The 16,766-nt window shown below is 59.6% G+C and overlaps 4 protein-coding genes across 12 annotated transcripts; 1 reads left to right on the forward strand and 3 right to left on the reverse strand.

Annotated features, from left to right (window-relative positions):
• Positions 1-105: 105 nt before the first annotated feature.
• LOC309645010 (sulfotransferase 1A1) lies at positions 106-4,409 on the reverse strand. 6 transcript variants are annotated; one of them, XM_082429464.1, is made up of 9 exons: positions 3,755-4,409; positions 3,292-3,435; positions 2,341-2,563; positions 2,109-2,234; positions 1,922-2,019; positions 1,289-1,415; positions 1,090-1,184; positions 412-635; positions 106-277 (listed from the first exon to the last, which is right to left on the reverse strand). In XM_082429464.1, exons 3-9 carry the CDS (start codon positions 2,486-2,488, stop codon positions 232-234), a joined length of 864 nt encoding a protein of 287 aa, XP_082285590.1. In that variant the 5' UTR covers positions 2,489-2,563; positions 3,292-3,435; positions 3,755-4,409; the 3' UTR covers positions 106-231. The 6 variants fall into 6 exon arrangements, with proteins under 6 accessions (XP_082285590.1, XP_082285588.1, XP_082285589.1 ...); XM_082429462.1 differs by having other exon boundaries at positions 412-592; positions 2,341-2,524; positions 3,755-4,405; XM_082429463.1 differs by having other exon boundaries at positions 412-592; positions 2,341-2,559; positions 3,755-4,405.
• A 27-nt stretch (positions 4,410-4,436) lies between these two features.
• On the reverse strand, positions 4,437-7,360 carry SLX1A (SLX1 homolog A, structure-specific endonuclease subunit). 4 transcript variants are annotated; one of them, XM_082429465.1, is made up of 6 exons: positions 6,902-7,360; positions 6,309-6,360; positions 5,887-6,216; positions 4,897-5,024; positions 4,648-4,804; positions 4,437-4,566 (listed from the first exon to the last, which is right to left on the reverse strand). In XM_082429465.1, exons 1-6 carry the CDS (start codon positions 7,087-7,089, stop codon positions 4,537-4,539), a joined length of 885 nt encoding a protein of 294 aa, XP_082285591.1. In that variant the 5' UTR covers positions 7,090-7,360; the 3' UTR covers positions 4,437-4,536. The 4 variants fall into 4 exon arrangements, with proteins under 4 accessions (XP_082285591.1, XP_082285592.1, XP_082285593.1 ...); XM_082429466.1 differs by having other exon boundaries at positions 4,441-4,566; positions 4,648-4,735; XM_082429467.1 differs by lacking the exon at positions 6,902-7,360 and adding an exon at positions 6,454-6,591 and having other exon boundaries at positions 4,441-4,566.
• On the forward strand, positions 6,460-8,240 carry BOLA2B (bolA family member 2B). The gene is given in 5 exon segments (XM_082429469.1): positions 6,460-6,563; positions 7,356-7,476; positions 7,479-7,609; positions 7,701-7,798; positions 8,098-8,240. Coding segments are annotated over 5 exon segments (504 nt in total). The 5' UTR covers positions 6,460-6,509; the 3' UTR covers positions 8,198-8,240.
• A 2,374-nt stretch (positions 8,241-10,614) lies between these two features.
• Positions 10,615-16,157, reverse strand: CORO1A (coronin 1A). The gene is made up of 11 exons (XM_082429455.1): positions 16,000-16,157; positions 14,213-14,411; positions 12,933-13,055; positions 12,713-12,842; positions 12,442-12,626; positions 12,175-12,294; positions 11,871-11,975; positions 11,612-11,757; positions 11,439-11,496; positions 11,130-11,345; positions 10,615-10,828 (listed from the first exon to the last, which is right to left on the reverse strand). The coding sequence occupies exons 2-11, from the start codon at positions 14,408-14,410 to the stop codon at positions 10,724-10,726; spliced, it is 1,386 nt and encodes a 461-aa protein (XP_082285581.1). The 5' UTR covers position 14,411; positions 16,000-16,157; the 3' UTR covers positions 10,615-10,723.
• Positions 16,158-16,766: the final 609 nt, after the last annotated feature.

The raw sequence follows: 16,766 nt of genomic DNA on the forward strand, positions 1-16,766 counted from the left end.
CACTAGGGCGAGCTGGAGGCCACCAGGGAAGATGGCCTCATTTGGTCCCAATGGGCATTTACCCTTTTAGCTCAGGTTTGCTCTTTGCTTCCAGCAGAGGCTCTGTTTAACACACATCAGATTTTATTGTTGAGGCTTGTTTCACGCTCATCCTGATGAGCACTACTCAGCTCCCAGCGGAAGTGGAGGTTGCAGCCTGCCATCTTCGCGGCATAGTCGGCTTCAAAGCGCTCATTCTGGGCCACAGTGAAGGTGGATTTCCAGTCCCCAGTGATGCCTGGGAGAGACGAAAGGAGGGAGGTCCCCGCCGCAGGGGAGGCCCTGAGTGGCTGAAGGGCGGCTCTAGCTGCTGCTCCCCCACTCTCTCCCCAGATGCCCGCGCCCGCGCCCGCTCCCTGGGGCGGCTCTCACCTTTCCTCATGAAGGCAGAGATGCTGTGGTCCATGACTTTGATGGGTATGGTGCTGTAGTTGGTCATGGGGTTCTTCCTCATCTCCTTGAAAGACGTGTGCTGGACGATGTGATCCACGGTCTCCTCTGGCAGAGAGCGCCCCACAAACTCCAGGATCTTCTGAATCTCCCTTTTGGGGTTCTGGAGCAGCAGAGGGCTCCTCAGTGGAGGTTTGGATTGCTTGCTGAGCAAACAGAAGGGAGGCCCCTTTCTAACCCTGTGGGGATCTGGCCACTTCTGCTTAGAGACCTCAGACCCTGTTCCTTGACTCTCTGGTCATCTTTCCCTAGGGCAGGTTTGATTGCCTTCTGCCCTGTGATCCTTTATTACAGATGTCTGGTTCCTGTTGGATGAGAGGAGGGACAGTCCTCTTTCATAACCATGGCCCCAGGAGAAGCAACAGCAGTAACTAGCTGATGGATGAGTGCACGTGTTGCTGACTCGAGTGCTAGGAGATGAGAGCTATACAGGGCGCTGCTGCAAGGGGGCACTGCTGCTCAGTCCTGCGGAGGGGATCCAGGGGGACTGGGCTGTGGGCTGTCATAGGGGAGGGGGGCTGAGAGGGCCTTGGCAGGTCACTGTGAGGTTCCTGCCTCTCTGCGTGTGACATGGAGGGAGGCAGAAGCAGGTGGTCTCACCTGCTTTATGTCCTCATAGAAAAGGTAGAGAACAGGGTGGGTGTGACTCAGCTCCCACCACTCCTGCACGTGCTGGTACCAGGACCCGTAGGACACTGCGGAAAAGGGCAGGGGGCATGGACACAGAGGTTGGCATAAGTTGTAGCTGGTGCCCCTCAGCTCCACCCCACCCCTTTCCTTCCTCCAGAGTCAGCCCCACCTTCCCCAGCCATGAACTTCTCCAGGAAGCTGTCCCAGGTGCCAGGGTCAGGGTGCACCTTGGCCATGCGGTAGAAGTGGTAATAGGAGACGGCCACATCCTTTGCATTGCGGGCAACGTAGACCACCTGGAGGGGCAGATGACACCCCCACCCCAGCACCATGACCACACAGCACACCGGGCACTAGGTGTCCCACCCTTCACAGCATCCTTGTCAGGGAGGTTCTCTCAGTTTGGCCGAGGGAAACAGGTCTGGAGGCTGACTCGCTTGCAGTCCCATGGTGTGGGTGAGACTGAGTTAGGGCTTGAACCCTGCTCTGATGCCGAACTCTGGGCTGGTCCCTGAAACCATATTTTATACTAATCTAATCCCCTCAATGCCACTCTGCCTGAATTTGGAACAAGGCACGCTGGATTCCCATCAGCCCCTCTTCCATGGGCCTGGGAGCCCCAGCCTGCACAGAGGAGTCTCCTTTTCACCAGATTATCTGACCCCACCAGAGCATCAGGCAGATGCCCCCCGCCTCCCTTAAGATGAGACCAGGCTGGAGGAAGTTAAGACCTTCCCAGAAGGTAGGGCCGAAGTTGGGATGGCCCCAGCAGCCTCCTTCCCTGGCTTCCTCTGCCATTCACCTTGACCTTCTGATCCAGCAGGGTTGGGGGAAGCAGAGCCAGGGGCAAGTGTGTCTTGATCAGCCGTGGGGCTGGTGTATCTTCCAGAAGCTCAGCACCTAAGCCGTAGGTAGGGAAAAGTCGGCTGAGCTGGAGCCCGAGTCCTACCTCCCTCCGCTCTGCTTGCCCCCAGCACCCCGCCACACACCTGTGGGAACCCCAGGGACCCTGAACTCAAGGAAGGGCACCCGGACGAAGATGGGGGCTCTTTGACACTTCTCCAGGTCGCCACCCTGGTAGATCAGGTCCAGGATCTCGCTTACCCAGGTGGTGCCTGGAGAGAAAGGGAAACGGGAGATGAGCAGGGCTGAGGGCACGCCCCTCCTGGCCCAAGGTGGGGACTGCAGCCCAGGAGAGGCATTGGTGCCCTCATCACCTACCAGATTTGGGGTAGGTGCTGATGAGCAGGTCACTGGGCCAGGCTTGGAAGCTCTGCAGCGGCCCCAGTCCCTCTGCAAAGTACTTGATGAGAGGGATCCCCTTCATGTACTCCAGTGGCGGGCGGGAGGTGTCCTGGACCAGCTCCATGCTGCCACGTCAGGGGCGAGAGTGTAGCTTCCTTCCCTTAACAATATCACAGTGGTGCCAGCTGTTGAATTCTTGCTTTAAGGTAAGGAAACTGAGGCTGAGGGAGCCACTTGCCCACGCTCACAGAACTAGTGAGTGGTGGGGCTGGGATTCAAAGCCAGATCAGTGCTCACACAGTGGGTCACACCCAGGCTCATTTTTATTTGCCTGCAGAGCTTTTAAAATCCCAAACCAATTAAAACACTCTCTGGGGATGGGACCCAGATAGCAGTTTTTTGGAAGCTCTCCAGGGGATTCCATTGTGCACTTGAGAAAACCTACTCTAGGTCCTGCCTGTCTGAACTTCCTGCCAGCCCCGGCTTGCTTTCTCTTCCTGCTTTGCCTCCAGGCCTAATCCTGGTGGGCTCCTCCCTGACGTCCCCTCCTTGAGCTCCCCTCCTGGCCCCTCACATATGGAAAACTCCCAAAGGCCAGTTGGGCCTGAGACCCCGCTTGCCCAGCTACCCTCCCCAGCTTGAAGAAAAACACAGCCAATTGAGCAACTGTTTGGGGAGCCAGAGTCTGGTATGTGAATGGGCAAAACTGATGACTCACTGGAGGAGGGGGAGGAGAGGGAGCAGTGAAGCGGGAGGGGGAGGAGGAGGAGGGGGATTATTCAGGCCAGGCTGTAGATTGAGATGGGCAATCCATGGGGAAAGGGCAGGATGTGAGAAGCTGGACCAGAAAGATCAAGCGACAGGATAAGAGCCAGCAGCGCAAGCTGAGGGAGATCCAGCCCAGCCAGCCCACAACCTCACTCTCACCTGACTTCTCTGGATCTTGGCCTTGTGACGTCTGTGTGCTGTGGCTTAGAACGGGTGTGGTATGGTGAGTGCAGAACTGCTCTCTGAGCTGAAGGTCTTGTAGGTCCAAAGTGGGAGGGATCTGGAGCCGGCACTGGGACTTGGCTGTCGTCCAGGAAGGAAAGGGTGAAGTTCGGGATGGGAGGGCCCCTCTGTGCTACCCTGCTCAGTGCCCAGCTGGAATCAAGCTTAGACCGGCCTGAAAACCTAAGATGTGGGTTTAGTGTGTAGAAAATAGAAGACTGAAACTAGACACAAGGGTGCAATAGTTTTCTTTTTTGTTTTTTGGTGTTTCGAGCTGTAATCCTGGCTCCCGACCTGCCCTCTAAACTCCACCCCTGAAAAGGGGGCCAAAAGACAGCTTTACCTAACGGACCCAGTCTAGAAAGGGCAGAGGAGTGGAGGAGAAACGTGGGATACTCACCCTCCTGCTGGCTCCCAACCAGTCTTGAAGAGGCCAAGGGTTCAGGTGGAAGGCAGCCCACAGGCCCCCAGCAGCCCAAACATTGTTCCAGGAACTTCTGGCTCTGACCACGAGGCCAGTCCAGAGGGATGTGCGTGGGCCGGGTCATGGGGTTTGGGGCAGAGCCGAGCAGGGCCGGCTCTTTTTGAGGCAGCAAAGGATAGGAAAGAGCCAGAATGCTTAAGTCGAATAACCCTGGGAGTGAGCCCCAGCTCCATGGATCCCGTGGGAAGGCGGCTCCCGTGGGACAGCACGGCGCCTCACTCATGGTTGGTAAAACAAGAGCCCCCAGAAGGTGTTTTTCTTTCTGTGGGTTTGAACAAGGCTCTGCAGACAGAGATGAGAAGGAGTTGGGGCTTAGAGAGCCACAGGACCCCATGGGGGGACAGCATCCCCCCTCTCCTCCTTGGCCTTTGTCCTTACTATCTGGATTAAAGTCCAGCGTCAAGCTGGGCACCGGAGGTGGGTGGGCTCTGTGTGCAGGGTGTGAGTCTCCCAAGCCCTCAAAGGACCATGTGACTTCAGAGGCTGGTCCGTGCTGGGGCCTGTGGCCGTTCCCCACTCTGTCCTCCTCAGGCCCCAGTGACTGGCAGGGCCTCTGCCTCCTACCCCACTCTCCCACCCCCCAGCAAACACCAGAAAGTACCTTAACTCAGACTTTTTATTGTACTCAAGTAAAAACTGCCCAGACCCACAGGGCGTGGCACAGAAAAGGAGTGGGCAGAGGTTGGGGACGCTGAGGATCAGATCTCCAGCATGTCGGTCCAGTGTTCCTGTGGAGACAAGAGGGTTGGTGAAAGGCAGCCCAGGAGATGGGGTGGGGTAGTGAGGCTGGGGCCCAAGCCACCTCTCACCTCTTCTAATTCCGAGTCCTCCTCTTCCTCCTCGGTGCCCATCCGGCACAGCCAGATCAGGTCTCCCCACAGCAGTGAGTTCTTACAGCTACCAGGGGTGCGGTTGGTAGGAGACAGAGTCAGGATCACAGGTCTCCTCCAGGCGAGGACCTGGGTGCTAAGATGAGGACTACCCCAGGCTTGGACTTGGACAACCGGCCACTGTCTTCCCAGAGCTAAACCAGGCTGGAGTAGGGGTGCTGGACTCACCCAGGGCATTGGCCCTCTAGGGGCAGAAGCTGCCCTGGCTCCTCCTGCAGGAACTCCTCTGCCAGGCAGATCACATGGGCCCTCAGGGAGCAGCCAGGGTGGGGGCAACACAGGGGGTCTTCTTCATCCTGTCAGAGGTGGCAGGCAGATAAGAAAGAAAATGGGGAGTAATGACGTAGCTAGCGATGGTGAAGAATTTCTATGGACCACACACTGTTTCAAGACTTCACATAAAACCACCTTGTGAGACATGCACTACTGATACTATTATTTGTATTTTATAGATGAAGAAACTGAGGCACGGAGACGTTAAAATACTGGCCCACGGGGACTAAGCTGGCCAGTTTTCTCTGAGTGTTAGCAGCGATTATATAACACCATGGCAGGGCAGCCAGACCTAGAGTTCCTTAAAGGCTGAGCAATCTCAGGCAGGTCACTTAATCTCTGAATGGCAAGAGCTCAACTTACATTTACTGAGGGGTCAGTATAAGCCAGACTCATCATCTCAATTAATTTATTAAATATTTATTGGCCACCTGCTCTGCACTAGACCCTGTTCTACAGTAGTGAAAAGGAACTAAATGCCCCAACAGAGTTTAGAATTGGGGGGGGGGGGTAGAAACTGATAATAAGGTAAATAAAATATACAGTATGTCAGACAATGATAAGTGTTAAAGGAAACCAGGGAAGTGTACAAGAGTGGCAATTTCAGATGGAGAGCCAAGGAAGACCTCACGGAGGAAAGGTGGCATTTTATCAAGACGTAAGGTCTAGGGAAGAAACTTCCAGTCAAAGGGAAAGGGCAAAGGCCCTGAAAAGAGGATACTGGCGTCGAGGAATGGCCGCAAGCACTATGATCCCCGTTTTAGAGACGGGGGCAGACTGGCCAAAGGGTGTCAATGGGCTGCCCAGTCCCTCAAGAAACAGCTTCATCTTGAGTCCTCTGAACCCTAGACCGCCCTGACCGGGAGAGCAGGTGGAGAGTCTTACCTGGAGCACGCGCGCGCACAGGGTGCAGCGGGTCTCGGCGTCGTGCTCCAGCTCGGACTCGGTGTCAGCCGCGCGGCGCCTCGGGGCCGAGGCCCGGGGCGGCGGAGGCCCGAAGGCCAGCGGCACGTGAGGCGGCGGCGGCGGGCAGAGATCCTGGCGGAAGTCGGCGCGCAGCCAGCGCAAGGTGAGCGGTAGGCGCGCCCAGGGCGGCGCGCTCAGCATGTGCGCCAGCACGCGCAGGTGGAAGGCGAAGGCGGCCTCACCGCGCAGGCGCGGACCCACGTGCGCCAAGCGGCGCGAGGCCTGCGGGTGCTGCCAGGCCCACTCGAACTGCAGGCGGGGAGTACTGAGCTTCAGGGCTGCCCGGGGAAGGCCCTAAGCCCTATCCCCCGTCCTCCCGGCACCCCCATCTCTTTTCTTACCCGAAGGGCGGCCACTGCGGAGGGGAAGCCGTGTACGATGAGCACCATCTCCCTGGGGAAGAGAATGAAGGGCGCGGCCTGTGAGCCCCTCGCCCCTCCCCGTGTCAAACCGAATGCCCTCGCCATGATGCGCCTCCGGTCCTACCTGAGAGGGGAGTCACACCCGTCTTCAAGCCTAGCCCACGAGGCTCTGCCCCCTTCATGGGGGTATGTCCCCTCGCACCTGCTAACCTCAGGCCCCGCCTCCAGTCACAGGTATTTAACAGCCCTCCTCAGTTCCTCTCCCTTCCAGGCTTTCTCTATTCCAACCCAGCCTTGTTCACCAAGCCCCTGGTCGGTGGACCAAACCTAGATCATCAGTCCCCTTCCCACCCAACCCCCTCCTCTGAGACCCACAGCCCAGACTCACAGGGCTCCGCCTCCCCACTACCCCTTCTCCCCCGCGATAGTTCCGCCCTCGTCACTACGACCCCGCCCGCATCCCTGTTTTTCAGCCGCCACGCCGGCCCCGCCCCTCTCAGCGGGCCTCCCCTCCGCCGGCTCCGGCCTTCTCCTAGAAGCCCTCCTCCTGACAGTGACCCGCCGTCTCTTACCAGGGCCCGCGTCCACTGGTCCGCCAGGCCCCGCCTTTTTTGCGGCCCCCGTTGTGCTGCTGCACCCGACGAGCAGGGTTGACCGTGAACCCCACGTAGACGCGGCCCCGGTGCCGAGGGTTCAGGCAGTAGAGCAGGTAGACGCCGAAGAAGCGCCCGGGCCTCGCCGCGCCCCCTGTGGGGCCCATCGGAACTTGGGGGTTGATTGCTCTGGCCTGTGACCCCGGGGAGAGCTGGGTTGCCAGGGCCGCAAGATGCTTGTCTCGGAAAAAGCGCTTGGGGGCAATCCCGAGGTACCCTAGAGGCCACAGCAATGCAGGCTCGCGCACCCTCTCCTAGCTGGAGCTAGGGTGTCCAAACCGGGGCACAGAACCCGGGCTGCTGTGCAGGCGGCGGGTACCAATTAGCGTCCGCAGGGGCCTTATGCAGACTCTGATTGGCTGACTGATGGTAGGTGCAGAAACCGGAGACTGTTGGAAAACTGGGCTTTCAAGAGGGCGGAAGTACTGTGTTTACTGACGCCTTAGTAAGGGCGGAAGTAGAGGCCTCAACGGAAGTGGCGCTAGTAAGGGCGGAAGCAGTGTGGCAGGGGTCCGAGCCGGGGTTCTGTCCCCGCTGAGCTGTCGCCCCCGTTGGGCTGCCACAATGGAACTCAGCGCGGAGTACCTCCGGGAGAAGCTGCAGCGGGACCTGGAGGCGGAACACGTGGTGAGTTGAGCGGCCTGGACACTCGCCCAGCGAGGGGAACAGGGCTCCTGAGGGGCGGGCTTGGTACCATGCACCCCATTCTGCCCCATAGGAAGTGGAGGACACGACTCCCAACCGTTGCGCGTCCAGCTTCCGAGTCCTCGTGGTGTCGGCCAAGTTCGAGGGGAAGCCGCTGCTTCAGAGACACCGGTGAGACCCCAGGAACGCCTCACTCAGCGCGGCCCCAGCTCCAGGACCACATCCCCGGCCGCTCCCCGAAACCTAACTCACCCCCACCAACGCGGCCCAGCACCGCAGACCACGACCCCAGCGATCCCGCCTTCATGGCCTCTGCTTCAAATGTTGAGACTTTAGCCCTCTACCTCACTTGTTGCTAGGTTCCGGGGACTACGACCTGGGGGACACCTCCAGTCTCCCGGCTCACCCTAGCTTCGGGGTCTGCGACCCAGGCCCCAGCCTGTCGTTTTCTAACCCCATCTCTCTCTCAGGCTTGTGAACACTTGCCTAGCAGAAGAGCTCCTGCACATCCATGCCTTTGAGCAGAAAACCCTGACTCCAGAGCAGTGGACCCGTGAGCAGCAGAAATAAGGGACCCGGACCTGCACATCTATTAAATTATGAGTCAGGCCCAGCTTCAGTGTCAGTGTGTGTTGTGTGTAGGAGGGTGGGAGGTGTGCAGAGGCCGGGTCTAGGGCCTGGCTTCTCCCTGCCCTCCACTCTCCATTGTTGTACTTTGGGCAAGTCCCTCTCCACACAGAGGCCTTTGTGTCCCCACTTATAAAGTGAAAGTTCAGTACTTTTTTTTTTTTTTTTTTTTTTTGGCTGTGTTGGGTCTTCGTTTCTGTGCGAGGGCTTTCTCTAGTTGCAGCGAGTGGGGGCCACTCTTCATCGCGGTGCGCGGGCCTCTCACTGTCGCGGCCTCTCTTGTTGTGGAGCACAAGCTCAGACGCACAGGCTCAGTAGTTGTGGTTCACGGGCCTAGTTGCTCCGCGGCACATCGGATCTTCCCAGACCAGGGCTCAAACCCGCGTCCCCTGCATTGGCAGGCAGACTCTCAACCACTGTGCCACCAGGGAAGCCCGAAAGTTCAGTTCTTAAAGTCCCTTCCAGGGTGGGCCTCACAGGTCTTCTTTGTAATCCTTGGTGGACCCCCTAGGGGTACGGCCACTACCCACCCGACCCACGCATTCATTGACCATTGCTGGGGGTTCCTGCTCTGTTCTCCTTCAAGATGCATAGATGAGAAGTGCTCAGGGTTGCAGGGCCCTGGGCAATTTAACAAACCTCTCCCTCTCCCTAATATCATCCCAATGTCAGAGGCATTATAGAAGATTCCACACTTTCTCTGTTGGTTCCCCAAGCCCTTCACAGCCTCAGGGACCTGGTACCCCAGCAGGGGCTTCCCAACACCTGGAATGCTGGTGTTTTCTGGCCCCTGGAGAAGGTCCAGTGACCCTTTGGCCCTGGGCTTGATGTGGCCACAGCGGCCCCTGGAGAGCTGGTGAGGTTTTTCAGGAATGGAGGGGTGGGATGGGCATAGGGATGGGGTTACAGCAGGAAAGTAAGGCCAACCAGAGCCACAAAATTGGGGCATGTGATGCCCTAGAGTCGACACAGGTGCCAGGGTTGGTTAGGCCTTGCATAGATGAGGGCCCTGAGACCCAGGAGGAATAGAAAGTGTGCTAATTGGGGCCAGAGCTCTTTGGGGGTGAGAAATTGCAGATTTCATCCATCCCACCCACCCTTCTCTCCTGTTTTCAAGGCCAGTTTCTTGGCCCCTAAATTACTGCCACCCCCCCACCCCCATCTCCCTCTCTTGTTTCTCTCAGAGGAAGCTGGAAATCATGGTGAGTAGGGGCTAACCCTTCTGAGTTCCAGGGATCCTTCCCTGAACTTTTGTCCGTTTCCCTGGGCCAGGAGAACTAGTGACTACCCACAAGTCTGTTTCACTAGGAGGGCCCATCATCCCTTTGTGTGGGAGGCTGAGGCCCAGGCTCCAGATGGTCTCCTTCTCTCTGTACCACACCCCTGATTGGATCCACCCCCTGGGTTCACAGAGCTGTGGTGGAATCCCTCCCCATTCTATAGATGAGCAACTGAGGCCTGGAGAGAAGTGACTTGCCCAGGCTCACATGGCTCGCATAGAGATTGAGACCCAAATGGGCAGACAGGGACGTTTGTATGGCATGCCAAAGGGGAATGGGGGTTCAAAGGGGACATTTAGTCCTTGCTGTGGTCCCTATGTGGATGAACAAAGCCCTGCTGTGGCCGGGACACCCATCCCCAATAGTCCTGTGTCCCAGCTCAGGGGGGATCACCTGCTAAGTTGGCCATCGGAAACCCATTTCCAAGTCCCCCCTTGATAGGGCTTGACAGATTGAGGCCAGACCCAGGTGGAAGCCACAGACAGGGCTCAAGAGGCAGCCACGCCGTGCAGGGAAGGCTCTGAACTAGAAGGGGAGACTTGCATCTTGACTCGGGATCTGTCCTTCAGCAAGCCCCGCTCCTGCTCTCAGCCTCAGTTTCCTCACTTGTAAACTAGGGTCAGGGCCTATTGCTTTGATTCTAAGTTTTCTTCTTACAAAAGCACCCCTTATTTTGATCCCTTGGGCTTACAGTTTGAAAGATGTCATGCAAGTGCTGGTTGCTTCATTTTCCCCACAAGCAAGCAGCAGTGTCAGGACAGCTGCATGCAAGCTGATGTTGGGGTTGACCAGCAAAGGCAGATTTGGGGTAAACGTGGGAATGAACGAGGCTCCAGGCTAGAGCCCTGAGCAGCTCCGACCTACCAGCTGAGAGCAGAGCAGGCTTCCAACCCACAGCAGCACAGGATGGCTCCCACCCGCAAAGGCCTGTTCCTGTCTGTGGTGTAGGGCATTCTGAGGCATCTCCCCAGCCCGCCCCTGCTATGGGTCAAGCTCATCAAGGCTATGGAGGGGGAAGCTCAAGCGCAGGTCAGTTCAGGAAACCCAGCATCTGGTGGCCAGTCACTGGAGTCTGAGAGGTACCAGAAAATAAAGCCATTTTATTAGTATTTTCTTATCTGCCATTGTGGCCTGAGGAGTGGGAGTGGAAGGGAGGGAGGCGATGCCGTTGGCCTCAGCCGGTGGTCCTCTACTTGGCCTGGACTGTCTCCTCCAGCCTATCCAGGCGCTTCTGTAGCTCCTGCACCGTGGCCTGGAGCTTCCTCATCTCTTCCTCCAACCGGGATACGGCATCCTGGGGGATCCAGGGCTACATCAGGCCCAGCTCCTCCCTGGCCACTAGGCCTCCTCCCAAGAGCCCCAGGGCTTGGGCCCTTCTGTCTCTCAGCCAGAGAGCTGCAGGCCTATAAGCCTGAAACCTGTTTTCTGAGGCCTCAGGATTATCCACTCCCAGCCCCCAAAGGATCCCCAACATTGTGAGTTTGGGCTGCCCCAAATGCCAGCCTCTTTCCACTGGGTCAATGACCACATCAGTAGCAGCCCCTGCCCTACCCCATCTTCCTGTTCTGATTCCCGGGCTCCCATCTGCCTCTCACCGAACTGGGAGCACCACTGGCCTCAGGTGCCATCCTCTTGCGCCCAGTGTCCAGGCCCCGGTTGATCCTCAGCTCCCGGCTCTTTGAGGGCACATAGCCATCCTTGAGGGAAATGAGGAGGGGCCCGGCATCCCGACCCCCTAGCCACTCCTCAGCTGTGAGGGCAGCGTCAGGCCCTGCAGTGGGCGGGTACAGGTCCTCCTGGAACAGGTCCGACTGTGGGGCAAGGCCAAGGCTGGTTAAGAAAGTGCTTGGGCCACACCACCACCCGCCACTCCGAGAGCCCGGGGAGGGACACTGGGGCATCACCTTTCTAGGCACCGTCATGGCGATGGGCTCACACCTCCGCTCATGCAGCTTGTAGAATCTGTGGAAACAGGAAGGCAATCAGCACCCACAGCATGGCTGGGCTGGGACTGAAGCTCGGCATGCGGTCGGCACTGCCCAAGGAGCATACTCAGGTCAGGGTCAGGGGCAGTTACCTGGCAATCTCACACTTGTTCACCTCCAGACCACGTTTGGGCATGTAGCCCATGCCACGCTGGGACTCCTTGGAACTGAACATGGAGAGATAGTGCAGGAATGGGGCCTCGGAAGTGATCTCGAAGTACCGGATAGAGCTGTCACCCTGCAGGTGGTGGATGCAAGGGAAGATCAACACCGGCAGATGCCTCCAGCCGTGGTCCCTTCCCAGTCCCCCTGCCCACCTCGCTCCCCCGACCCCCTGCCCAACGGGGCCACCTTGCCACAGAGGTAGACAATGTTGGTGTCGGGGTCAAAGAAGGGCAGCAGGACACCGCTGCTCGTGTCCAGTTCCTGCAGGGACAGCGGCTCCTCCAGGTGCTTCTGTAGAAACGGGCAGGGGGTTATAATGAGCTGGGCCCTGTCAGGCCCAGGTGTGGTCCAGTGATGCAGGAGTGGGGTGGGGGGCTCAAAGACCAGCCAGCGGAAAACCCCATCTCGCGGTGGGTAAACTGAGGCCATGGCCTTCCAGCCAGACACTTGGCAGGGCTGGGACTAAGCCTGTTCCCCGCCGGGCACTCACCGTGTCCCACAGCGCCACCTGCCGCTCACTCATGCGGCTGAAACCTGTGGTCAGGATCTTTCCATCTGACACAAACACAGCGCGCACAGGCCGGGTCCCCTCGTGGGGACGGTCCTTCTCCTGGAAGGAAAGGGAGGGGACTGGTCAGGCATCCGCACGCATCCCCTAAGGGCCAGGCCCCAGCTGGGAGAGGGTAGCATCTAGGGGCCTGGTTGGTGGTGGGTAGGAGGGGCAAAGGTCTCAGGGTCAAGGGTCAAGGCAACTCACAGCTACAATGGTGCCTTTGCGGGGCTCAATGATGCGGAATCGCTTGTCGCGGCAGGAGGTACAGATGAGGGCGCCATCTCGGCTCCAGTCCACGCTGTAGATTGTGTCCGGGTGCACATCCGAGCCCAGCGTCAGCACCGCCGCCCCCGTGCCCACGTCCCACACCAGGATCACGTTGTCGCAACCTGGGCGATGCCCCCAGTGTCAGAAGCCATGAGCCTCCCACCCTCGCTGTCAGGGGACCAGCCCTCCCTGCTTCTCCCCCGGGCACCTGCACTGAGCAGCACATTCTGGGCCGTGGGGTGCCAGGCCACAATGCCCACGCGCTTGGTGTGGCCCTCCAGGGTGACGACAGGCTCCCGCAGGGGCAGCATCAGGCCCCCATCAGGGATCTCCCACACCTGCAGAGAAGCGGCGAGTGAGTCTTGGGGGCTCCAAACGTCAGCTCCAGTGCTGGAGCCCCCTCCTGGCCCATGTGTCCCCACACTCACCATGACTGTGCAGTCCTCGGAGCCACTGGCAATGACATTATCATTGTGCGGGCACCAGGCTATGTCCAGCACCGGGGCCGTGTGGCCACAGACTGTAGGCGCATTCTTGTCCACACGTCCAGTCTAGAGGACACAGCAGGGCCTCTGAGGGAGGTGCTTTTGCCCTCCAAACCCAATCCAACCTCCCCACTCCCCTCCACGAGGCACGGAGAGAAAAGCTGTGAGGTCCCTGGGAGGCAGAGCAGGGCCTGGGGTGGGAGGGTTTGGGCCTCTGCCCCAGCCCCAGAGTTGTCTGGGCAACTCAGTAGCGCAGGATGGGCGCACGGGGCTGGTCCTGCCTTGCTGTCAGAGCCTTGCCAAGTTCCTGCCATCTCTAGCTCAGTTTCTCATCCATGCCCCGCGGCCCGGTACTCCCAGCCCAGCTTCCCCAGGTGAGGCTCCCATGGGAAGACAGGCCAGGGCCCTGGGCATGGGACAGGCTGGCGGGGGGTAGTTATACTGGGGCTGGAGTTCCCCAGGGAAGTGTGAATGATGGGGCTGTAGGGATGGGTCCTTCCAAAAGGACAGGGATGGGGAAGTCTGTCATAACCGGCCCCCCTGCAGGAGCAGAGGTTTGGAAATGGGCTCTTCCGGGGACAGCTGCTGCAGCAGGGCTTCCTGTGTGAAAAGCGGGCCCAGCTCTCACCCCGACAACCACTTCCTCTTCTCTTGTTTCCATCGGCCCTTTTAAGGTAACAACTGAGGGCCTGTCTCCCCTTCCTGTCTCACCACCCAAGAGCACAGGAGTGTGCTGGGGGTGGGGTCAGCAGACAACAGGGCCGGGGAGGCGAGATCTGACGGAGGCCGGGTTGGGGGAGCGGAGAGGGTCTCTTACATCACCCCTGCCTGTGAGCTGGGAGCCAGAGCTTGCTGGGTTCCCAAGGGCTCAGAAAGGTTCCTCCAAACCCTAAGAGCACTGCTGGGCCTGCCCAGACTCCATCCCAGCCCTCTTTGTGCTCCCGAGGAGAGAAAGGTCCAGGCTGAGAATTGGGAGGCCTGGCCCTGGGTCTGCAGGACTCACTGTATGTCCCTTCCCGTGTCATCTCCCCCCTGAGCTTTAGCTTCCATCCAACCACTGCATGTAGGAGCTGAAGGAAGCATAAGGTTCATCTGGCCCAGCTCAATTTTACAGACGACCACACTGTGGCCCGGGAAGGCTTGGGGATAGTCAATCACCTCATCAGGACCCCCAGGGGGCCACTAGATGACCAGAGGCCCCCCCCAGGGCTCCAGGGGCTCACCTTGCCCAGGGGCAGCACCAGGAAGGCCCCTCCCCCGCTGGCCTCACAGATCAGGGCCACGAACTTGGGGTTGACAGAGCAGAAGCCACTGTCCCAGGTGTTCTGTGAGACGCGCACGTCCTCATAGCACTGGTCAGCCTTGGCCGGCTGTCCAAACACGTGGCGGAACTTGCTGGAACGGACCACCTGCCGGCTCATCCTGGAAGGCACACAGGTGGAGGACTTTTCTCCCTTCAGATCAACTCTGACCTTACAGTGGCCCCCATCTCCCCCAGGACAGCCCTCAGCCTGGCAGTCATGGTCTCAGCTAACTTCCCCAGCATGTCTCCCCGGCCCCTTGCCGCTCTCCTCTGTAATTGACATCCTGCTACACTCACACTCGCCTTGCCCACACCTCCTCACCCCTGGCTAACCTGCAAGGCCCACCTTCTCAACCCGCCCCAGGCCTGGCTTCTGTACCCTCAGCCTCCCCAGCAGAGCCTGATGTGGGGTAGCACCCAGTGCCGATTTGACCACAGAATGTCTGACGGGCACAGAGCCCTTCCTCTCTGACGGGTCACACTCCGGGGCCTCAGTGCAACAGCTTGGAGGGAGGGTTCTCTCAGCCTCCGTGTCCAGACCTCACACCCTCACACCCACAGGAGAAGCTGCCTAAAGGCAGGGGCCCTCCCCGCCTCCAGGCCCAGGGTTGGACATGCTGAGGGAAGAGGCGTGTGGGTTTGCCTGGGAGGCACGTCCTCAGTGGCAGGAGGGCTTCCCCAGCAGGTCTCTGGGCACCAGAAACAAGCGGATGGCTCGGGTCCCAGCATCTCCTCCTCCATGCACCTCTCCTTCTCACCTCTGCTTAAGCAGGTGCCCTTTAGTGCCTTCTCCACCCCCAGTGGGACTATCCACACGAAGGGAGAGGCCGGCGCTCACTTCTCGGAGGTCCAGCTAGGATGGTTTTCCCCCAGGGCTGGGTGACAGCGAAGCCAAGGGGCCTGCCTCTGGCTCCCCAGGCTCCAGGCCCCCATCCTGGCGCCCAGCAGCATCACCTTCCAGCTCACCGTGGGGGCCCCCCCAGGGCCTCTCCTCCACGGCCCCAACTCCACCCTTTTGCCCCCCCTTCAGGCCTAGCCCTTCTCACTGGGGGCTCCAGCCAGCCTCGCCCATCCCGTGACTCTCCAGGAGGCTCCAGGGTCCACCCGCCCGGAAAGCAGGTGAGGAGCTTGCGTGAGGAGAAGCAGTCTGGGGGCAGGGGACCCATCCCAGGTGGGGAGCCTGGGTCTGGGGAGAGGGGAGCCGCAAATCGGAGGTTGGGAGACAGGAAGCCATCGTCCCACCCCACCTCCTTCCCCACCGCAGGTACCAGGCCCGGAAACCACGGAAAGGGGAACTTGGTCTTTTCTTGTTTTGCTCTCAACCCCTTCCTGTCTCCAAGCTCAGGGCAGCTGCTGGGCTCACCCCACCCTGCCCCCCACTGCCACCCCAAAGACTCCCATTCTGGGGAGAGCCCGGTCGGCGCGTGTCCTGACCCCCGGGCTCCCCCACCTCCATCTTGGCTGCGGTGGTCCCTCACCCTCGCCCGCTCCCGGAGCTCTCAGACACGCAGACGGACCCTCCTCCGCGCACCCACACCCCAGGCGAGTCCCGCCACGCGGGGCGTGAACGGGCTCTGTCCCCGCCTCAGAGCCAGCTCGCTCTGCCAGTCTGTCGGCCGCCGCGGAGGGCTTCTGCCAGGCTCCCGCCTGCCCCACAGGTGGCCCAGGGCAGCGATGCCGAGTCCCGTCCGCGGGCTCCAGCCTTACCTGCTGCTGAGAGATGAGTGACCCCCCCAAACGGAGGAGGGAGAGGAGGAGGAGGAGGAAGGAGCTGGAGGAGCCTGCGACTGCCGGCTGAGGATGCTCTTGTCAAGACAATGAATGAGAAGCGGCGGCGCCCGCCTCCTTAGGGGTGGCAGCGCCCCTTTGGGCGGAGCTCTTAAAGGGGAGAGCCCTTCCCTCCGCAGAAGCGCCGCCTCGCCCCACCAGCCCGCAGCCTCCCCTCCCCTCCCCTCCCCTCCTTCCGCGGAGAAGCTCAGCGCCTTAGCTGCCAATTCCAAACCAAAACAGATGCTGCTGGCCAGTCGCTGACAATCTGATCTGCACTTTTTAATGTCAAAATGCAAAAAATATCCGTTCCTTCTTCCCTCCTTCAGCCCACCCCCAGCCTACTCGCCATCCTTCGCCTGGCATTCATAAAAGGGCCCATCAGTCCCCCCAGCGGTCCTTGGTACAGCCTCCCCCCCCCCGCCCCCAGCTAAGGCTATGCTGCCATCTCTTCCCCCACCGACGACGCTCAGGGAACAGGAAGGCGGCGGGGGGTGGGGGGGGACAAGGAGGAGGGAGAACCCTGCACCCACCTGCACCGAGGAAGCCTGGGGCCTCTCCAGGCTCCTACATTTGCAAGCAGGTGGCCTTGGGAGAGTCACTTAACCTCTCTGGGTCTGTCCTCACCTAGGAGCACCTCTGCCTGCCTCACAGGGGCGAATGAAATAATTTGGTGTTATGGAGAGCCTCTTTGTGCAGGGGCTACG

This window comes from Balaenoptera physalus (assembly GCF_965194825.1).
Source record: "Balaenoptera physalus genome assembly, chromosome: 16".
Classification (NCBI taxonomy): Eukaryota; Metazoa; Chordata; class Mammalia; order Artiodactyla; family Balaenopteridae; genus Balaenoptera; species Balaenoptera physalus.